Source organism: Cyprinus carpio, chromosome A6 (genome assembly GCF_018340385.1).
Source record: "Cyprinus carpio isolate SPL01 chromosome A6, ASM1834038v1, whole genome shotgun sequence".
In the NCBI taxonomy this organism is placed as follows: domain Eukaryota; kingdom Metazoa; phylum Chordata; class Actinopteri; order Cypriniformes; family Cyprinidae; genus Cyprinus; species Cyprinus carpio.
In genome coordinates this window covers 30,639,425-30,654,518 of record NC_056577.1, presented here as the reverse complement: position 1 = coordinate 30,654,518, position 15,094 = coordinate 30,639,425, and the positions used below count along the sequence as shown (strand labels likewise).

The following is a 15,094-nucleotide window of genomic DNA, read 5'->3' as shown; positions in this document are numbered from 1 at the left end:
AAGAAACTGAACCAAGGGCTCTATTTCAGACACAGCATAGGTTTCGGTTCGTTTCAGTGACTGGGCGCGTAAATGTGACGTTGTGAAACTACGTCATTGTGCTTGAAGACAAGACAGCAGACTAGAAGAACCAAAACAATGAAATTAACATGATCTGTATGTATGCGTTTCACATGATCTTTTATTTGAATGTATTCCGGAATGAAACCGAACCGAACTGAACTGAAACGCGTGATGATCGTGTTTTGTTGAGTGTTGAATGGCTGTGAATGGCTTATGTCTTGTTTACACTGCAAACAACTCAATAACATTCAGCCACATTAGTGCGAGTCAGTAAGATTTTGAGAAATAATACGTGCACTCGTACTGCAAATGTATAGGATTTCAAAGACTTGTAAAATAGTGGTTAGTTGTGAGAATACGGTTGGCTAATCAGCTAGCCTGCTAACTCACTGGGATTACCGGTTTAACCAGCGGAGCTGTGTGAGAATGCTGGTGCTTTTACTAAAATGGTCAAATACTTTGTAAAATATGTGTATGTATGATTGTGTTAAATACTTGATAAATGGCTAATTAATATTCAGAGAGATAAATAGCTTTGCCTTCTTAACATTGGTGTAGTGTTCAATACACAGTCATTCTCACATCTTTATTTTTGTCACATAATTATGCAGATTCGTTGTTTATAATTATTATTGATTTGTTTATTTATTTATTTTAGCCCCCAAAAGTAAACTACAGATGTCAGGTGGTATGTTGCACTTCCTATAGAAGTTACCATCCACCAAAGCCAGTTTTTACTCTCATCTAGTGTTGGAGAGAGTTTATTTTGGACCTTGCCTCCAGGTATTACAGACTAAAAAAGACCTGACCACAGTTTCTTACTCAGAGTTCAGAGAGCTAGTTCAGCCACAGCAGTGCTTTGAAGCCACACCGCAAGCCACACATATCCAGATGCATTACCATGTGTTGCCTTTAAGGCAGAGGTCTGTAACATGCTCTCTGTTTTTCAGGACTGAACCGATGTGATCTGCTGCCCGCTCCGCCTCTACAGTAATGCATCATTGTAATTATCATTAAAAATGGGAGGCAGCGGATCCAAAACCAAAGGAGTCTGGCCTTTTAGCGGCTCGGGAGCTGGAGGAGAAGCTCCTGGTGAGGTCAGCGAACAGTGTTTAGCACGTCTACGAGGCTCCAAGAACACAACACCATTTGTCTTTACAAGGAGAAGGTAAACATTAAAAATAAAAATAAAAAACTGTGATCATCCAGATCAATCGCCTGCCAGATCTGAAAGCTATATAGTTCAGTCAGCTCTTGGTGGTTTTGGCAATGTGAAGTCATTCTCACTTTTCACCTCAAAACCATGAAGAAGTAATAAGAAGCTATATTTTGTTTATAGAAAGACACATTCTTTGCTTAATTATTAATAATGTAACTCAAATCTAATTGTCACCATTCATCACCAGTAAGAACAATGGTATTAACAAAAACAATAAAACATTTTTCAGTAGTTTGCAGGAAAGTGCGCTCAATTTTAATTATGCCAGAACCAATATTTCATTTAATAATTAATTAATTCAATTAAATAATAAATAAAGACTTCACATTTTGTGCACATTTTAAATTTTTAACAATTTTTTTGTTTTTTTGGGGGTTAAATGAGACGTGCATGTGTTTTTGTGATATTCATCCAGCTGCTGTTTGTTGTTGCAGTTCCTTGTATTTCGATGAAGATGGAGATCTGGCTCATGAATTTTATGAGGAGACGGTGGTGACCAAGAACGGCAGAAAGAAAGCTAAACTGAAGAAAATCCAGAAAAACCTTATACCTCAGGTGAGAGATACTGATCCGGGCTGAGTTTCCCAAAAGCTTCGTAGGCCTAAGACGTTCGTAAAACGATCGTACGAATGATCTTAATATTACGGTCTGTTTCCCAAAAGCATCGTAACTTAAGTAGTACTTGAAAATCATCGTAGATTTATGAGTGCTCTGGAGTAATCATAAAGCCTTAAGTGCATCGTAAGAAGACAGATTTATGCGGTCACCTGCAGGACAATCGGCAGACTACACCTTTCACTTTATTCAAGTGCTTTATTCATGTGATTATAGTTAAATTTGAATTTATAAACTAAACATAAATATAAAAACGATTAACGTGAAAAACGCTTAACGTGGCTTAATGTACTAAGACAGTGATATTAACAGACCAAACTCACTAAACATTATACTAATAAAGTATAATATCTACAAAAAATTAGATGAGCCCTGAATATGAATGCAACTCGTTTAATAACAAGTTAAGTCTTATGATGGTTTTCTATGGAAGGAAAAGGCTTAACGTGTTATTAAATGCATTGCATTCATATTCTGGGCTCATCTGATTTTTTGTAGATAGTATACTTTATTAGTATGATGTTTAGTGAGTTTGGTCTGTTAATATCCTTCATTAAACCACATTAAGCGTTTTTCACGGTAAGCGTTTTAGAATATCCCAAATGAAATAATTAAAAAGGGCAGAAAAAAAAATACAAATACACACTAAATTAAATGACTGAACAAAAATAATAATGTAGGAAACATGCTTCAAAGACTGGGAAAAATAGGGATAAACTTAAAAAATAAATAAATAATAAATAAACTGTCAATGACTTACTGATGTGTAGCCATCTTGGGCCTGGAAATAAAGTCTCTACAAATATACTTATATTATATTATATTATATTATATTATATATTATATTATATTATATTATATTATATTATATTATATTATATTATATTATATTATATTATATTCGAGCTGTCTGGAACGAAGCATTAGGTTTGCATTTCATTAAACGAGCGTGTATCCTACAATTACGAGCCATTCTATAACATTACATCACATCACAAAACAAAAGCAAATCCAAACCAAAACATAAATCAAAGCAACGCTACACTATACTAAGTGCATTTCATTTAAACAAACAAACGTGAAACAATAACAAACGTTCGTAAAATTACTCGTAGAAAACGTTCTTAAGCGCTAAGATCAATCATTATCTGGAAACCTGGCCCCGGTCAGTTACATAGAAAGATTTTGTACAAACCAACAGGATCAGCTCAAGACATCATGTGACAAATTATGATGAATAAACTCGAAAATTAATCTTAAACAAGACGTTAGATTTGATTTATTCAATGGCTTGTAATTTTTTTAATTTACATTACAGCCTGGAAAACCTATGATTTTCTACTTTATATTTGTCAGTTGCATATGAAACTTATAATTTATTATGAAATATTTTGGTCAGTTTTTCCATAATAGAAAGACACCACATTTAAAAAAAAAAAAAAAAAAAAGTAGTCTAAAAAACTATTGACTACGAGCCTGTTTATAATTATTCTTTTTTATTTATTGTATTATTTATTTATTTATTTTCTTATTTAAACATTTATTTCTTTATTTAATATTCATTCACTCATTGTCTCTCCTAAACATTTTATTTACCTTCATTCATTCATCCATTCATTTATGGTTAAACATTTATTTATTTATTTTTCTATTTTTTATTTATTTGTTTGCTTGTTTGATATTTGATCCTGGTCTCCTGTCTCAACACATCTTTTTTGTTTGTTTGTTCATGGTGTCTCAAGTAAACATTTCACTTACCTTAAATCATATAATTTAGTTTTATAGCTCTGTTTTTTATATAACATTTAATTTCTACAGGGAATCATTAAGTTGGATCACCCTCGAATCCACGTCGACTTCCCTGTCATCCTGTGTGAAATATAAGAACGGGAAGTGGGGAGGTGTCACAATCCCTCAAGACTTCCTTCCACCTTTAGTGTTCTTCTGAAAGGATGCTGTGGCTCTCTGTTACGACAGCGAGGGTGTTCTGCCCTTCACATGGCTTCGACCAAAAACATGACTCATATTTTCTGATTTGCGTATAGACAGTAGACATACGATGTCTTATCTTCTGTGATGTACAGTAAGGAATGCATGTGCAGTGAGAGCGTGTAAGCATGGAGCTTAAAGCAATGCAGGGATTGTACATAAATCACTCGTGTTTGTTGATGTCGATCAACTGCAGTGTGTGTGTGTTTAATGTCATATTGTATATTATAATATTCTGTTGTATCAAAGTCTGACTCTGTTTTTTGGGTTGCAACCCACATCTGCACTTTTTTCTCATTTATTGTACAGTAAATTATGAGTTGATATACTTGAATAAAAGGGTTTAGTAGATTACATTGTAGTAATTATGTAGCTCGATGTAAATGTTTATAATAACATGAAATTACAGTCACAGTCCATAAAGTGAAACAAAATATTAAGTGAGAAAAGACTAAAAAGGAAATTGGAAACTGAGGATGTTTATTAAATTATTTACAATTTGTCGGCGCCATATCGGTTATTAGTCAATATTAGAATAATTTAATATGTCTGTATAAGCTGATATTGGATATTTAATTGTGGATATTTAACACTGTTAAATACAATCTTTAGCAAATTTCAAAATAAATATCTATTTTTCAAACAGTACATTATAATGTTTTGACCAGTGGTATTTTATTATTACAGTTTTTGATCATATTTTTAATTAGATTTTATTTGTATAAAGTTTTCACTTTAAGTTTTAGTACTTTTTTGTGTTTTTGTCATTTTTATTAGTGTTTTTAATACAGTAAACTAACTTGCACTAAACAAAATGAGGAATGTCAAAGCTGAAATAAGTTTTTTTTTATTATTTTATTATTTTATTTTCAAGTAATGAAATTTTTTTTTTTTTTTTTTTTTTTTTTGTGGTTGTAGTTGCTACCCTGACAATTCACAGGTTTTTAGCATTTAGATTTTAATTTATTTAAAACCAAATTATGAATATAAATTATGAACATTCATAATAATTATTTATTCATATTCATTATTAATTAATTTAATAGTATAGAATCTATACAAGTTTTTGTCCTTGAATTAAAATATCAGAATTTCACTATTGGGTCAACAAAATTAAGTTGTAATACAATAGAAACAGATTTTTGTAATATCTGTCTAATAAATTAGTAAAAAAAAAAATCACTTCTTTAGGACACTTTTCCTCTTTGTTGTGAACTGAAAACGCAGTTCTTCTCCCATAGTTAGTTTATTTTGGCTCTCTGTTCTGCCTGTCATCTGAGATCTGGGTGTGGAATATGGTGAAATGTCAGAAGTTAAGCTGTTTTCAATACTTCCTCGCTTTCTTTAAAGTTCACTGCCGGGAGGCTTTCACTCCCGTATGGTGGCTTGATCTCCGCTGACGTACGATAGACGCACTGTCAGAGCCGGCCAGGCCCTCAAAGGTATGTTTCATTAGAAACAAATATCTGTCTCGATGTAAATGACTTCACTGGGAAAGTTTGTCCCACCCATGTGGATGAAATACAGGAAGCTCTGACAGGATGGCATGTCTGCGCACAATCACTGACACTGATAAGAGAGAATAAATGCTTGGAGAGTTTATGAGAGAAAGCTTGATGAGACACGTGAAGGTTACAGAGGCCCTCAGGGGCTTGTGCATGTGTGAAAGTACTATTAAAGGAACAGATCTCCCAAAAATTACAATGGTGTTATCGTCAGCTTACCCTATATGCACCCTGCTTGTGTGGATATTTTATAATATTAGCAAATAGTTCAAAATGATTACAACTAGAATTAGACATAAAATTTTCTTTATTTATGCTGGGTTTATGTTGGGTTCCTTATATAAGAGACACGTTTTATGTCCTTGGTACATGATAGAGACATTCCTCAGTTTTTGCCTATTATTTGAAGATCTTACCTAAATAAAAGCATTTTTCAACAAATAAAGCTGCCGGCTGACCTTTGACCTTTATTATGGTGTCTTATAGGAGAAGAGATGGAGTGACAAAACAGAGGAACCACTCTGATCCATCTCTGATCAGCGCTCAAGGATGTGTGTTTGCCATTTTTGGGAGGCGGGTGTGATGGGTGTGTGTGTGTGTCCAGTTCCTCTCGTATTGTTAAAGCTTCCTGTCCAGTTGGAAGAAATGGTGATGTAAAACCCCAAGAATGGGGAGAAAAGGAAAAGGCCTTAGGAAGGAAGTGGACCTCTCTCTTTCATGAACACACACATACACTGAGAGAGGCGACACATGAGTCAGCAGAGAATGCAGAAACGGCGGAACAGGATCTCTGCAGGTCATTGTCAGAAAGGAACCACTTGAAAGCCACCTGATGCTCCTCTGATTTCATATCCATTATGTGCATCCTCAAACGTCAGAAGAGTTTCAATGAATCCATACTATTATTACATATTACATTATTATTACACACATATTATTGCTTAGACAGTTATATAGACCAAAGCTAATACCAAATATGGCTAAATATTACAATTAATTTAACCTTACATTCATATTACAGTTATATTATGGATATTTCTTTCTTTTGTCACGTTTTTTTAAATTCATTTAAAAAATATTCTACTGCTTTATTATATTATTGTTAAGACTATTTTTGTAGTTGTTTTGCCGTTTTATATATTGTTTTATATATATGGTTGTTGTTTTATATATGCCGTTTTTATATATATTATATATTGCACCCGCGTGAACATGTTATACTCATTTGCATAAAGAAAAACACGCCCCCAGTGAGCTGGTAATAAAACCACTCCCCCTGCACTGAATCAATGAAACTTATGAAAGCGGCGCTTTGAAGTTGTTGCACGGCCGCAAAGATAAAAGCGTCTCAGATTGAATGTGAGATGATTGACAGATCAGACCTCACGCGACGTCACTCCGCCTGGCCTCGAGTCTTTATGAAAGGGGGAAAACTCGCGAAAATCTCTCTGTAGGAGGCAACAGGCGACGTGGTAACAGCAATGATTTACATCGCAACGACAGGATGGAGTTATTTATCTGGGGATGATTGTTTTTAATGTCAAAGGTGAGTTGATTCCATGCAAAAGTTGTTTTGTTGTTCTGTGAGTGATGTGAACAGGCTGATGTTGGATTTTAATTGTTTTAAACACATTTTACGCTCACATTGGTAAATGTACTATGGGACGACCAGGATGCTCTTTGAAGTAGCATGTAAATACCGTTATATATGAATTTCAGTATCATGGTGCTACATTTTATTGCTTGATCTTTAATTCTCAGTAATTTTTTATTTTAGCATCATAATACAGTTCGGTAGAAAAATTTGAAATAGACATAAATGTGTCAATGTCAACAAATTTTAGGATTTATGTGGGAAGCGTGGATCAGAAATATTTGAGTTATTGAGATCTCTGACTTTTGATTGCAGATTAAAAGTCCAGACTGTATCTTGACAAATCTGAGCATTGAGACTTTACTGAAAAATATCTGGAAACTTGAGCAAAACTTTTCATTTGCTCTTCATTTAATTCAGATTTTTCTGTCCTGTGGGTCAGTAAGATCCATGTCTAATTAGGTCATTAGAGTCCTTCTGCCTTCAGCTGGAATATCATCATGTGTCTTTCTATGAATTGTATGATTGTGTAAAAGTATTGCTTAAAACAATGTTACATAAAAGTAGCATTTAACATTTCCTTAAAAACAGATTATTAGTTCTCCCCTGCAAATATTTATTTGCATAATAAAATAATATTATATATTACAATTAAATATTCACTTATATTAAATATTTATTTAATTTTATAATATTTCAATATAATATTAATTCAATAATTGGGTAATAACTGTAACACTGGGATATTTGTTATGTAATTCTATAATATTAACCAACTTTATTTCAAAGTCAAAATATCTTTGATTTATTAATTTCCAAGGTGAGATATTAATTATAAAGTTATTTTGTTTCCCTGATTGTTGCACTATGGACAATGTCAACTGGATGATGTTGTTTTTTACACATTTTAAACACTTTTACACTCAAAAAACGTTCCATGGCACTACATTGGTGCCACGATAACACTTAAATTTAAAATTTTTATTATTGTATATTGTATAATATTAACCAACTTCATTTAAAATAATAGCTCACTTCCAAGTAATAATTTTATTGATTTATTTATGTGGGAATGACACTTATTTTTATTGTCAAAGATGAGTTATTTTCTCCAAGTGCTCCATAATATTATTAATTTTAAACCGGAAGAATCTACTCTTAAATTGTCGTATTACATTTGCTTCAGTTTCCAGTGAAGTCATTATGTTTCCTTCATGAAAGATCTGTGCCTTCATGTTTCCTTATTGAATAAACACTGATTCCAGAAAGATATCAGGTATCATAATTATGATCATAATGCATTATAATGAAGAATGTGGCTTCTTACTTCAGCAGAAGTGAAGGCCTGTGTTGTGAGTGACTGAAGTCATGGCTTACTGGATCCAGCTTCGTTGGAGAATCTGGTTGTTGGTTCCACTGGCTCTGGATCATCTCGCTCTTGCTGAAGATCTGAAGCCCACCAGATGGCCTCTTTACCCTCAGAAGCCTGTGGTTCTGGTCTGGAACGCCCCAACAGAAGACTGCAGTCTTCGACACAACGTCCACTTCCAGCTCGATCAATTTCAGATTGTGGCCTCTCTGAGCAAAGGCTTCACCAAGCAGAACCTCACCATGTTCTACAAAGACCGCCTGGGCCTTTATCCGCACTTTCAGGATGGTGTGGCCATCAATGGTGGGCTACCACAGATTGCCAGCCTCACGCACCACACAGAGAAGATACCGGAGGGGATCGCGAAGTACATTCATGACCCGTCGGCGCGAGGCCTGGCTGTGATCGACTGGGAGGAATGGCATCCAATTTGGATACGGAATTCGGATGCCAAAGACATTTACAAGAGCCAGTCGCGGCGCTTAGTGGCCCAGAAAAACCCGAGCTGGACTTCAACCCAGATTAACAAAGTAGCTCAGCAGGAGTTCGAGATGTCCAGCCGTAAATTCATGCTAGAGACGTTGCGGCTGGCCAAAAGCTTGCGTCCCAACCAGCTTTGGGGCTTCTACCTCTTTCCTGACTGCTACAACCATGACTACCGCAACAGTCTGGAGAACTACACGGGACGCTGCCCGGATGTGGAGGTGGCCAGGAACGACCAGCTGAAATGGCTGTGGACTGAAAGCACGGCCCTGTTTCCATCCGTATATATGAGGTCTGTGTTGCGTTCGACATCCTCCGGTCGCCAGTTTGTCCGAAACCGGGTGAAGGAGGGAATGAGATTGGCATCGGTGGGAGAGGGATTGGCACGTCCTGTTTTTGTCTACAGCCGCCCTACGTATGACGATGACCTGGAACTGCTGACAGAGGTGAGTTTGTAGAAATGTGCTTGTTGCAGTGACAAAAACCAAAATTTCAGCTTATTGGCCCTTTGCTATTACTATGTGTATTTTTTTAATTACTCTTTAAAGAGCTTTATGCTGTGGCCTTTAACAATCTGAATCAATTTGCAAATGAACTAATATTAAATTAGTAATTTTACATTTATAAATACATTTATTTAACTAAATGTATTACTTTTACAATTATTATTATTAATTTAAAACATATAGATATTATTACATTTAAAATATGTACATTTAATATTTACATTTATTTAAATGTAGGCAGCTCTATTTTTGTTCTTCTGTGGGAATAACATTTTACCACAGTTTTGGATAATTTCTGTGAAATTACATTTAAAACTATCCAAAGACACAGATTCTACATAGATGCAGGCACTCTATGTAGTTGGTTAATATTATACAATTATACAATAATAAAAAATGTAAATTTAAGTGTTATCGTGGCACCAATGTAGTGCCATGGAACGTTTTTTGATTGTAAAAGTGTTTAAAATGCGTAAAAACCAACATCTTCCAGTTGACATTCTCCATAGTGCAACAATCAGGGAAACAAAATAACTTTATAATGAACATCTCACCTTTGACATTAATAAATCAAAGATATTTTAACTTTGAAATAAAGTTGGTTAATATTATATAATTACATAACAAATATCCCAGTGTTACAGTTATTACCCAATTAATGAATTAATATTATATTTAAATATTATAAAATTAAATAAATATTTAATATAAGTGAATTTTTAATTGTAATATATAATATTATTTTATTATGCAAATAAATATTTGCAGGGAGAACTAATAATCTGTTTTTAAGGAAATGTTAAATGCTACTTTTATGTAACATTGTTTTAAGCAATACTTTTACACAATCATACAATTCATAGAAAGACACATGATGATATTCCAGCTGAAGGCAGAAGGACTCTAATGACCTAATTAGACATGGATCTTACTGACCCACAGGACAGAAAAATCGGAATTAAATGAAGAGCAAATGCAAAGTTTTGCTCAAGTCTCCAGATTTTTTTCAGTAAAGTCTCAATGCTCAGATTTGTCAAGATACAGTCTGGACTTTTAATCTGCAATCAAAAGTCAGAGATCTCAATAACTCAAATATTTCTCTTCTAAGAACAAATTTTCTGATCCACACTTCACACATAAATCCTAAAATTTGTTGACATTGACACATTTAATGTCTATTTCAAATTTTTCTACTGAACTGTATTATGATGTTTAAATAAAACGTAACTGAGAATTAAAGATCAAGCAATAAAATGTAGCACCATGATACTGAAATTCATATATAACGGTATTTACATGCTACTTCAAAGAGCATCCTGGTCGTCCCATAGTACATTTACCAATGTGAGCGTAAAATGTGTTTAAAAAAATTAAAATCCAACATCAGCCTGTTCACATCACTCACAGACAACAAAACAACCGATTTGCATGGAATCAACTCACCTTTGACATTAAAAACAATCATTCCCAGATAAATAACTCCATCCTGTCATTGCGATGTAAATCATTGCTGTTACCACGTCGCTTGTTGCCTCCTACAGAGAGACTTTCGCGAGCAAAAGCTTGTCTGAGTGTTGTGGATGGCAACGGTTGCTAAGGTAGCAGAGCCTTGTAGCATTTGTAAGGCAGGGCTTAGCAAATAGATAATCAAATTATGTAAATTGCTCCATATGACCCGTAGCTAAACTTTGACATGTAACAGAATTTGTGGAAATTAAGTGAAGTGAAGTGACATACAGCCAAGTATGATGACCCATACTCAGAATTCGTGCTCTGCATTTAACCCATCCAAAGTGCACACACACAGCAGTGAACACACACACACCGTGAACACACACCCGGAGCAGTGGGCAGCCATTTATGCTGCGGCGCCCGGGGAGCAGTTGGGGGTTCAGTGCCTTGCTCAAGGGCACCTCAGTCGTGGTATTGCCTTCCCGAGACTTGAACCCACAACCTTAGGGTTAGGAGTCAAACTCTCTAACCACTAGGCCACGACTTCCCCTCCAGCAAGGTTGACCTTTAAGGATGAAATATTTAATTCAACTGCCAGTGACTCTCCAGTCTGTTTGTTCAGAGGCCAGAGATCTAAACATCTTTAGCTTTTAATGCCCAGCCAATAAAACAAACAAAAAACATATTTAAGATTTTAAAGTTATAGGACTAAAAGGTGAACTCACTGCATTCTTTCTTTTTTTTTTTAAATACTTTCTTCTGTCCCAGATATACCTATATGATTCATCCAGTGATTCTGCGGTGCATTCATAACATTATTCAACCATCCTGATCGGCTCTGCAATTTTAGTGAAGATTAAAGCGAGTGTATTGTGTATATGGTCTTTGTGTGGTTTATCACAAAACTTTTCCTGCATAACAATCATATCTGCTCTTTATCTCTGTTTGTGTGTGTGCAGGAGAACAGGAAGGGTGCTGGTCACACTTTTCAGTGCCACCACCCACCACACCACACCAGCTGATTTCCTACTTTATTTCCACTTTAAGTTGCTGTTACAAAACTGTCCCCATTCAATATTTGTGACCTCAACATAGCTTTCAAAATGAGCTAATTTACTCTTATTTGTAAAAAAAAAAAAAAAAATCAAGAACCAATCACTGATTCCTTTATTTGTGTCTGTGCAGATGGATTTGGTGTCCACCATTGGAGAAAGTGTGGCTCTGGGTGCAGCTGGTATCATTCTCAGGGGTGATGCTGCTTATGCCAGCAGCAATGTAAGCACTCACACACCACATTATATCAACTTAGCAACTTAGCTTTACTTGATTATCCATACATCATTTTCTATAAAAATCATGTTAACATGTAAGTATCAAATATGATCATCAGGCATTTGCTGAAAGTTTATTTGTTCATCTCTTAATCATTGTATTGCACTGCAATATATGTTTTAAAACCACAGAGCTTTGATCATAAAACTGAGCATTTAAATATCATCTTACTAAGACATATTTTTGGGAGATATTAAGTGACAGCTTATATTTACATGCATTTTATGTAAGTATCTGCTATACTGTTATACAATCTCAACAGTTAACTTTACAAGCTATCAAAACTTCATCTGAGTTTTTGACCCTATCAATAAAGTCTGAAAAAATGTTGTTCCATTTTATAACAACAAAAACTTTTTTTGACTATTATTTCATGTCAGGCATTTTAAAAACACCTGAAAACCTTAGCAACTACATAGTAACATACTAAAGTGCCTAAAACACCATAACAACTGCATAGTAACACACTAAAATAGCTACAACATCTTAGCAATGCCCTGGAAACCACCAACAACACCATAGAAACTTCATCACAACACACTTATATGTCCACAACACCCTAACAACTGCATAGCAACTCACTAAAATGGCTACAACATCTTAGCAACGCCCTGGAAACCACCCACAACACCCTAGCAACTTCATCACAACACACTAACATGTCTACAACACCCTAGCAACTGCAAAGCAACACACTAAAATGCCTACAACACCCTAGAAACTGCATAGTAACACACTAAAATGCCTGCAATATGTTAGCAATACCCTGGCAACCACCTAAAACACCCTAGCAACTACATAGCAACACAATAAAGTGCTTACAACACCCTAGCAACAGCCTGCCATCCACTTCCAATTTCTTGAAAAAAATTTAAACTCTAGTTTTTACTTGATGTAATTTTCTTCTCTTTATCTGTTTATCTATCATTCAGGACACTTGTTCCAATTTAAACCAGTACTTGCAGGGTCCACTGGGCCGTTACCTCCTCAACGTTTCCACGGCAGCTGAGCAGTGCAGTCGCTTCGTGTGCAGCTCCCACGGCCGCTGTCTGCGCAGACATCCGGACACAGACACGTATCTCCATCTTGACCCGCAGACGCACACGATAGTAGGCCAGGGCAGTGAACTGAGCGTGAAGGGAGATGTGAGTGTGGAAGAGCAGCAGCGGATGAGCAAAGACTTCCAGTGCCAGTGTTTTAGTGGGTATCAGGGTGAGAGATGTGACCTCGAGGACCCTCTTCAGCAGCGAGGAGACGGACATGCACTGAAAGCATTATGGATTTACCTTCTCACTCCATTGCTGCTGCATTTACTGACCTGAGCACAAGCCATAGACACTTTAACTCATTTTCTCGCGTATGAAATGTTTGGCTGGTCAGTGCGCTCCAAATGCTGTTGTGAAAAGGTCCTTTGCTTTCATGAAGTCATGTGGATGACCTTGAAATTGAAATTTATATGTATAAACACAGGAAACTCGGAGTTCCTTGGAGTTTAAATAAGCACTTTTGTTTGTTGTCACATGTTACTCTCACAACATTCGAGCCAGATATTGTGCAACAGGAAAATCTAATGAAACATTATGACTAACTGATGAGTGGATTCCTTCAGAAGTCTTGACTTGAGTCACTGTTAAAACTATTTGAATTGGTGGACATTTGGTTTTAAGTGGCCTTGGTTTGAGTGTAGATTTGAGATGACACTATAAAGATGTAGGCTGCAAGCGTCAAATGTAGTTAAAGGGTTAGTACACCCAAAAATGAAAATTATGTCATTAATGACTCACCCTCATGTTGTTCCAAACCCGTAAGACCTCCGTTCATCTTCAGAACACAGTTTAAGATATTTTAGATTTAGTCCGAGAGCTTTCTGACCCTCCATTGAAAATGTATGTACGGTATACTGTCCACGTCCAGAAAGGTAATAAAAACCCAATAACAAAGAAAACACGTCAGCAGCATCGTACGTCAGCAGCGTCGTACGTCAGCGGCGTCACTGCAGTGCTGTGAACACACTCACAACAGACCCAGAAGAGAAGACAATGCTGAATAAAGTAGTATTTTTTGTTATTTTTGGACCAAAATGTATTTTTGATGCTTCAACAAATTCTAACTGACCCTCTGATGTCACATGGACTACTTTGATGATGTTTTTATGACCTTTCTGGACGTGGACAGTATACCGTACATACATTTTCAATTGAGGGTCAGAAAGCTCTCGGACTAAATCTAAAATATCTTATACTGTGTTCCGAAGATGAACGGAGGTCTTACGGGTTTGGAACGACATGAGGGTGAGTCATTAATGACATCATTTTAATTTTTGGGTGAACTAACCCTTTAAGCAAATACACATGTGATTTGAATAGATGGAACTAGATGAATATCGATGTTTTTATCAGCTGTTTGTACTCTCATTCTGACGGCACCCATTCACTGCAGAGGATCCACTGGTGAGCAAGCGATGAAATGCTAAATTTCTCCAAATCTGTTCCAGTGAAGAAACAAACACTTCTTGGATGGCCTGAGGGAGAGCACATTTTCAGCAAATTTTCATTTTAAGGTGAACTGTTTCTTTAAGATGAGACTTCTAGAGCTGGAAATGTGGATGCGTGTCCTGCAGTGCTGGCTGACCTGAGTTTGAATCTGGCTCATGTGTCATTTCCTGATCAGAACCCTTTTCCCCATCCTTTCCTGTTCTATTAAGGCAAAACCCCCTAAAAATAACAAAAGAAGATGCCACTAAAGAACAGACAGTTATTTATACCCTGTTATTTAAAAGTATTTTGTAACTTTTGACTATACCTTCTATTTATTTTGATTGTTTCTTGGACCAATGTAACTGTTGCCAAATCAGCATATACAGTACAGGTCAAAAGTTTGGAAACATTACTATTTTTAATGTTTTTGAAAGAAGTTTCTTCTGCTCATCAAGCCTGCATTTATTTGATCAAAAATACAGACAAAAAA

General features: G+C 35.6%; 2 protein-coding genes across 3 annotated transcripts; both read left to right on the top strand.

Moving 5' to 3' along the window:
- Window positions 1–28: 28 nt before the first annotated feature.
- Window positions 29–4,360, top strand: LOC109057401 (tumor suppressor candidate 2-like). The gene is made up of 4 exons (XM_042758978.1): window positions 29–156; window positions 1,014–1,231; window positions 1,717–1,837; window positions 3,716–4,360. Exons 2-4 carry the CDS (start codon window positions 1,083–1,085, stop codon window positions 3,779–3,781), a joined length of 336 nt encoding a protein of 111 aa, XP_042614912.1. The 5' UTR covers window positions 29–156; window positions 1,014–1,082; the 3' UTR covers window positions 3,782–4,360.
- Window positions 4,361–6,680: 2,320 nt separating this feature from the next.
- Window positions 6,681–13,673, top strand: LOC109057399 (hyaluronidase-2-like). Of its 2 annotated transcripts, none has more exons than XM_019074642.2 (4): window positions 6,681–6,937; window positions 8,321–9,283; window positions 11,981–12,070; window positions 13,060–13,673. In XM_019074642.2, the coding sequence occupies exons 2-4, from the start codon at window positions 8,354–8,356 to the stop codon at window positions 13,447–13,449; spliced, it is 1,410 nt and encodes a 469-aa protein (XP_018930187.1). In that variant the 5' UTR covers window positions 6,681–6,937; window positions 8,321–8,353; the 3' UTR covers window positions 13,450–13,673. The 2 variants fall into 2 exon arrangements, with proteins under 2 accessions (XP_018930187.1, XP_018930186.1); XM_019074641.2 differs by having other exon boundaries at window positions 8,318–9,283.
- Window positions 13,674–15,094: the final 1,421 nt, after the last annotated feature.

Excerpts from the sequence above, each read along its gene's own strand:
- LOC109057401 (XM_042758978.1), top strand. The coding sequence starts at position 1,083 with ATGGGAGGCAGCGGATCCAAAACCAAAGGAGTCTGGCCTTTTAGCGGC. Across the intron at positions 1,232-1,716 it reads TTTGTCTTTACAAGGAGAAG|TTCCTTGTATTTCGATGAAG; the intron begins GTAAACATTAAA and ends TTGTTGTTGCAG. Across the intron at positions 1,838-3,715 it reads AGAAAAACCTTATACCTCAG|GGAATCATTAAGTTGGATCA; the intron begins GTGAGAGATACT and ends TAATTTCTACAG.
- LOC109057399 (XM_019074642.2), top strand. The coding sequence starts at position 8,354 with ATGGCTTACTGGATCCAGCTTCGTTGGAGAATCTGGTTGTTGGTTCCA. Across the intron at positions 9,284-11,980 it reads ACCTGGAACTGCTGACAGAG|ATGGATTTGGTGTCCACCAT; the intron begins GTGAGTTTGTAG and ends GTGTCTGTGCAG. Across the intron at positions 12,071-13,059 it reads CTGCTTATGCCAGCAGCAAT|GACACTTGTTCCAATTTAAA; the intron begins GTAAGCACTCAC and ends TCTATCATTCAG.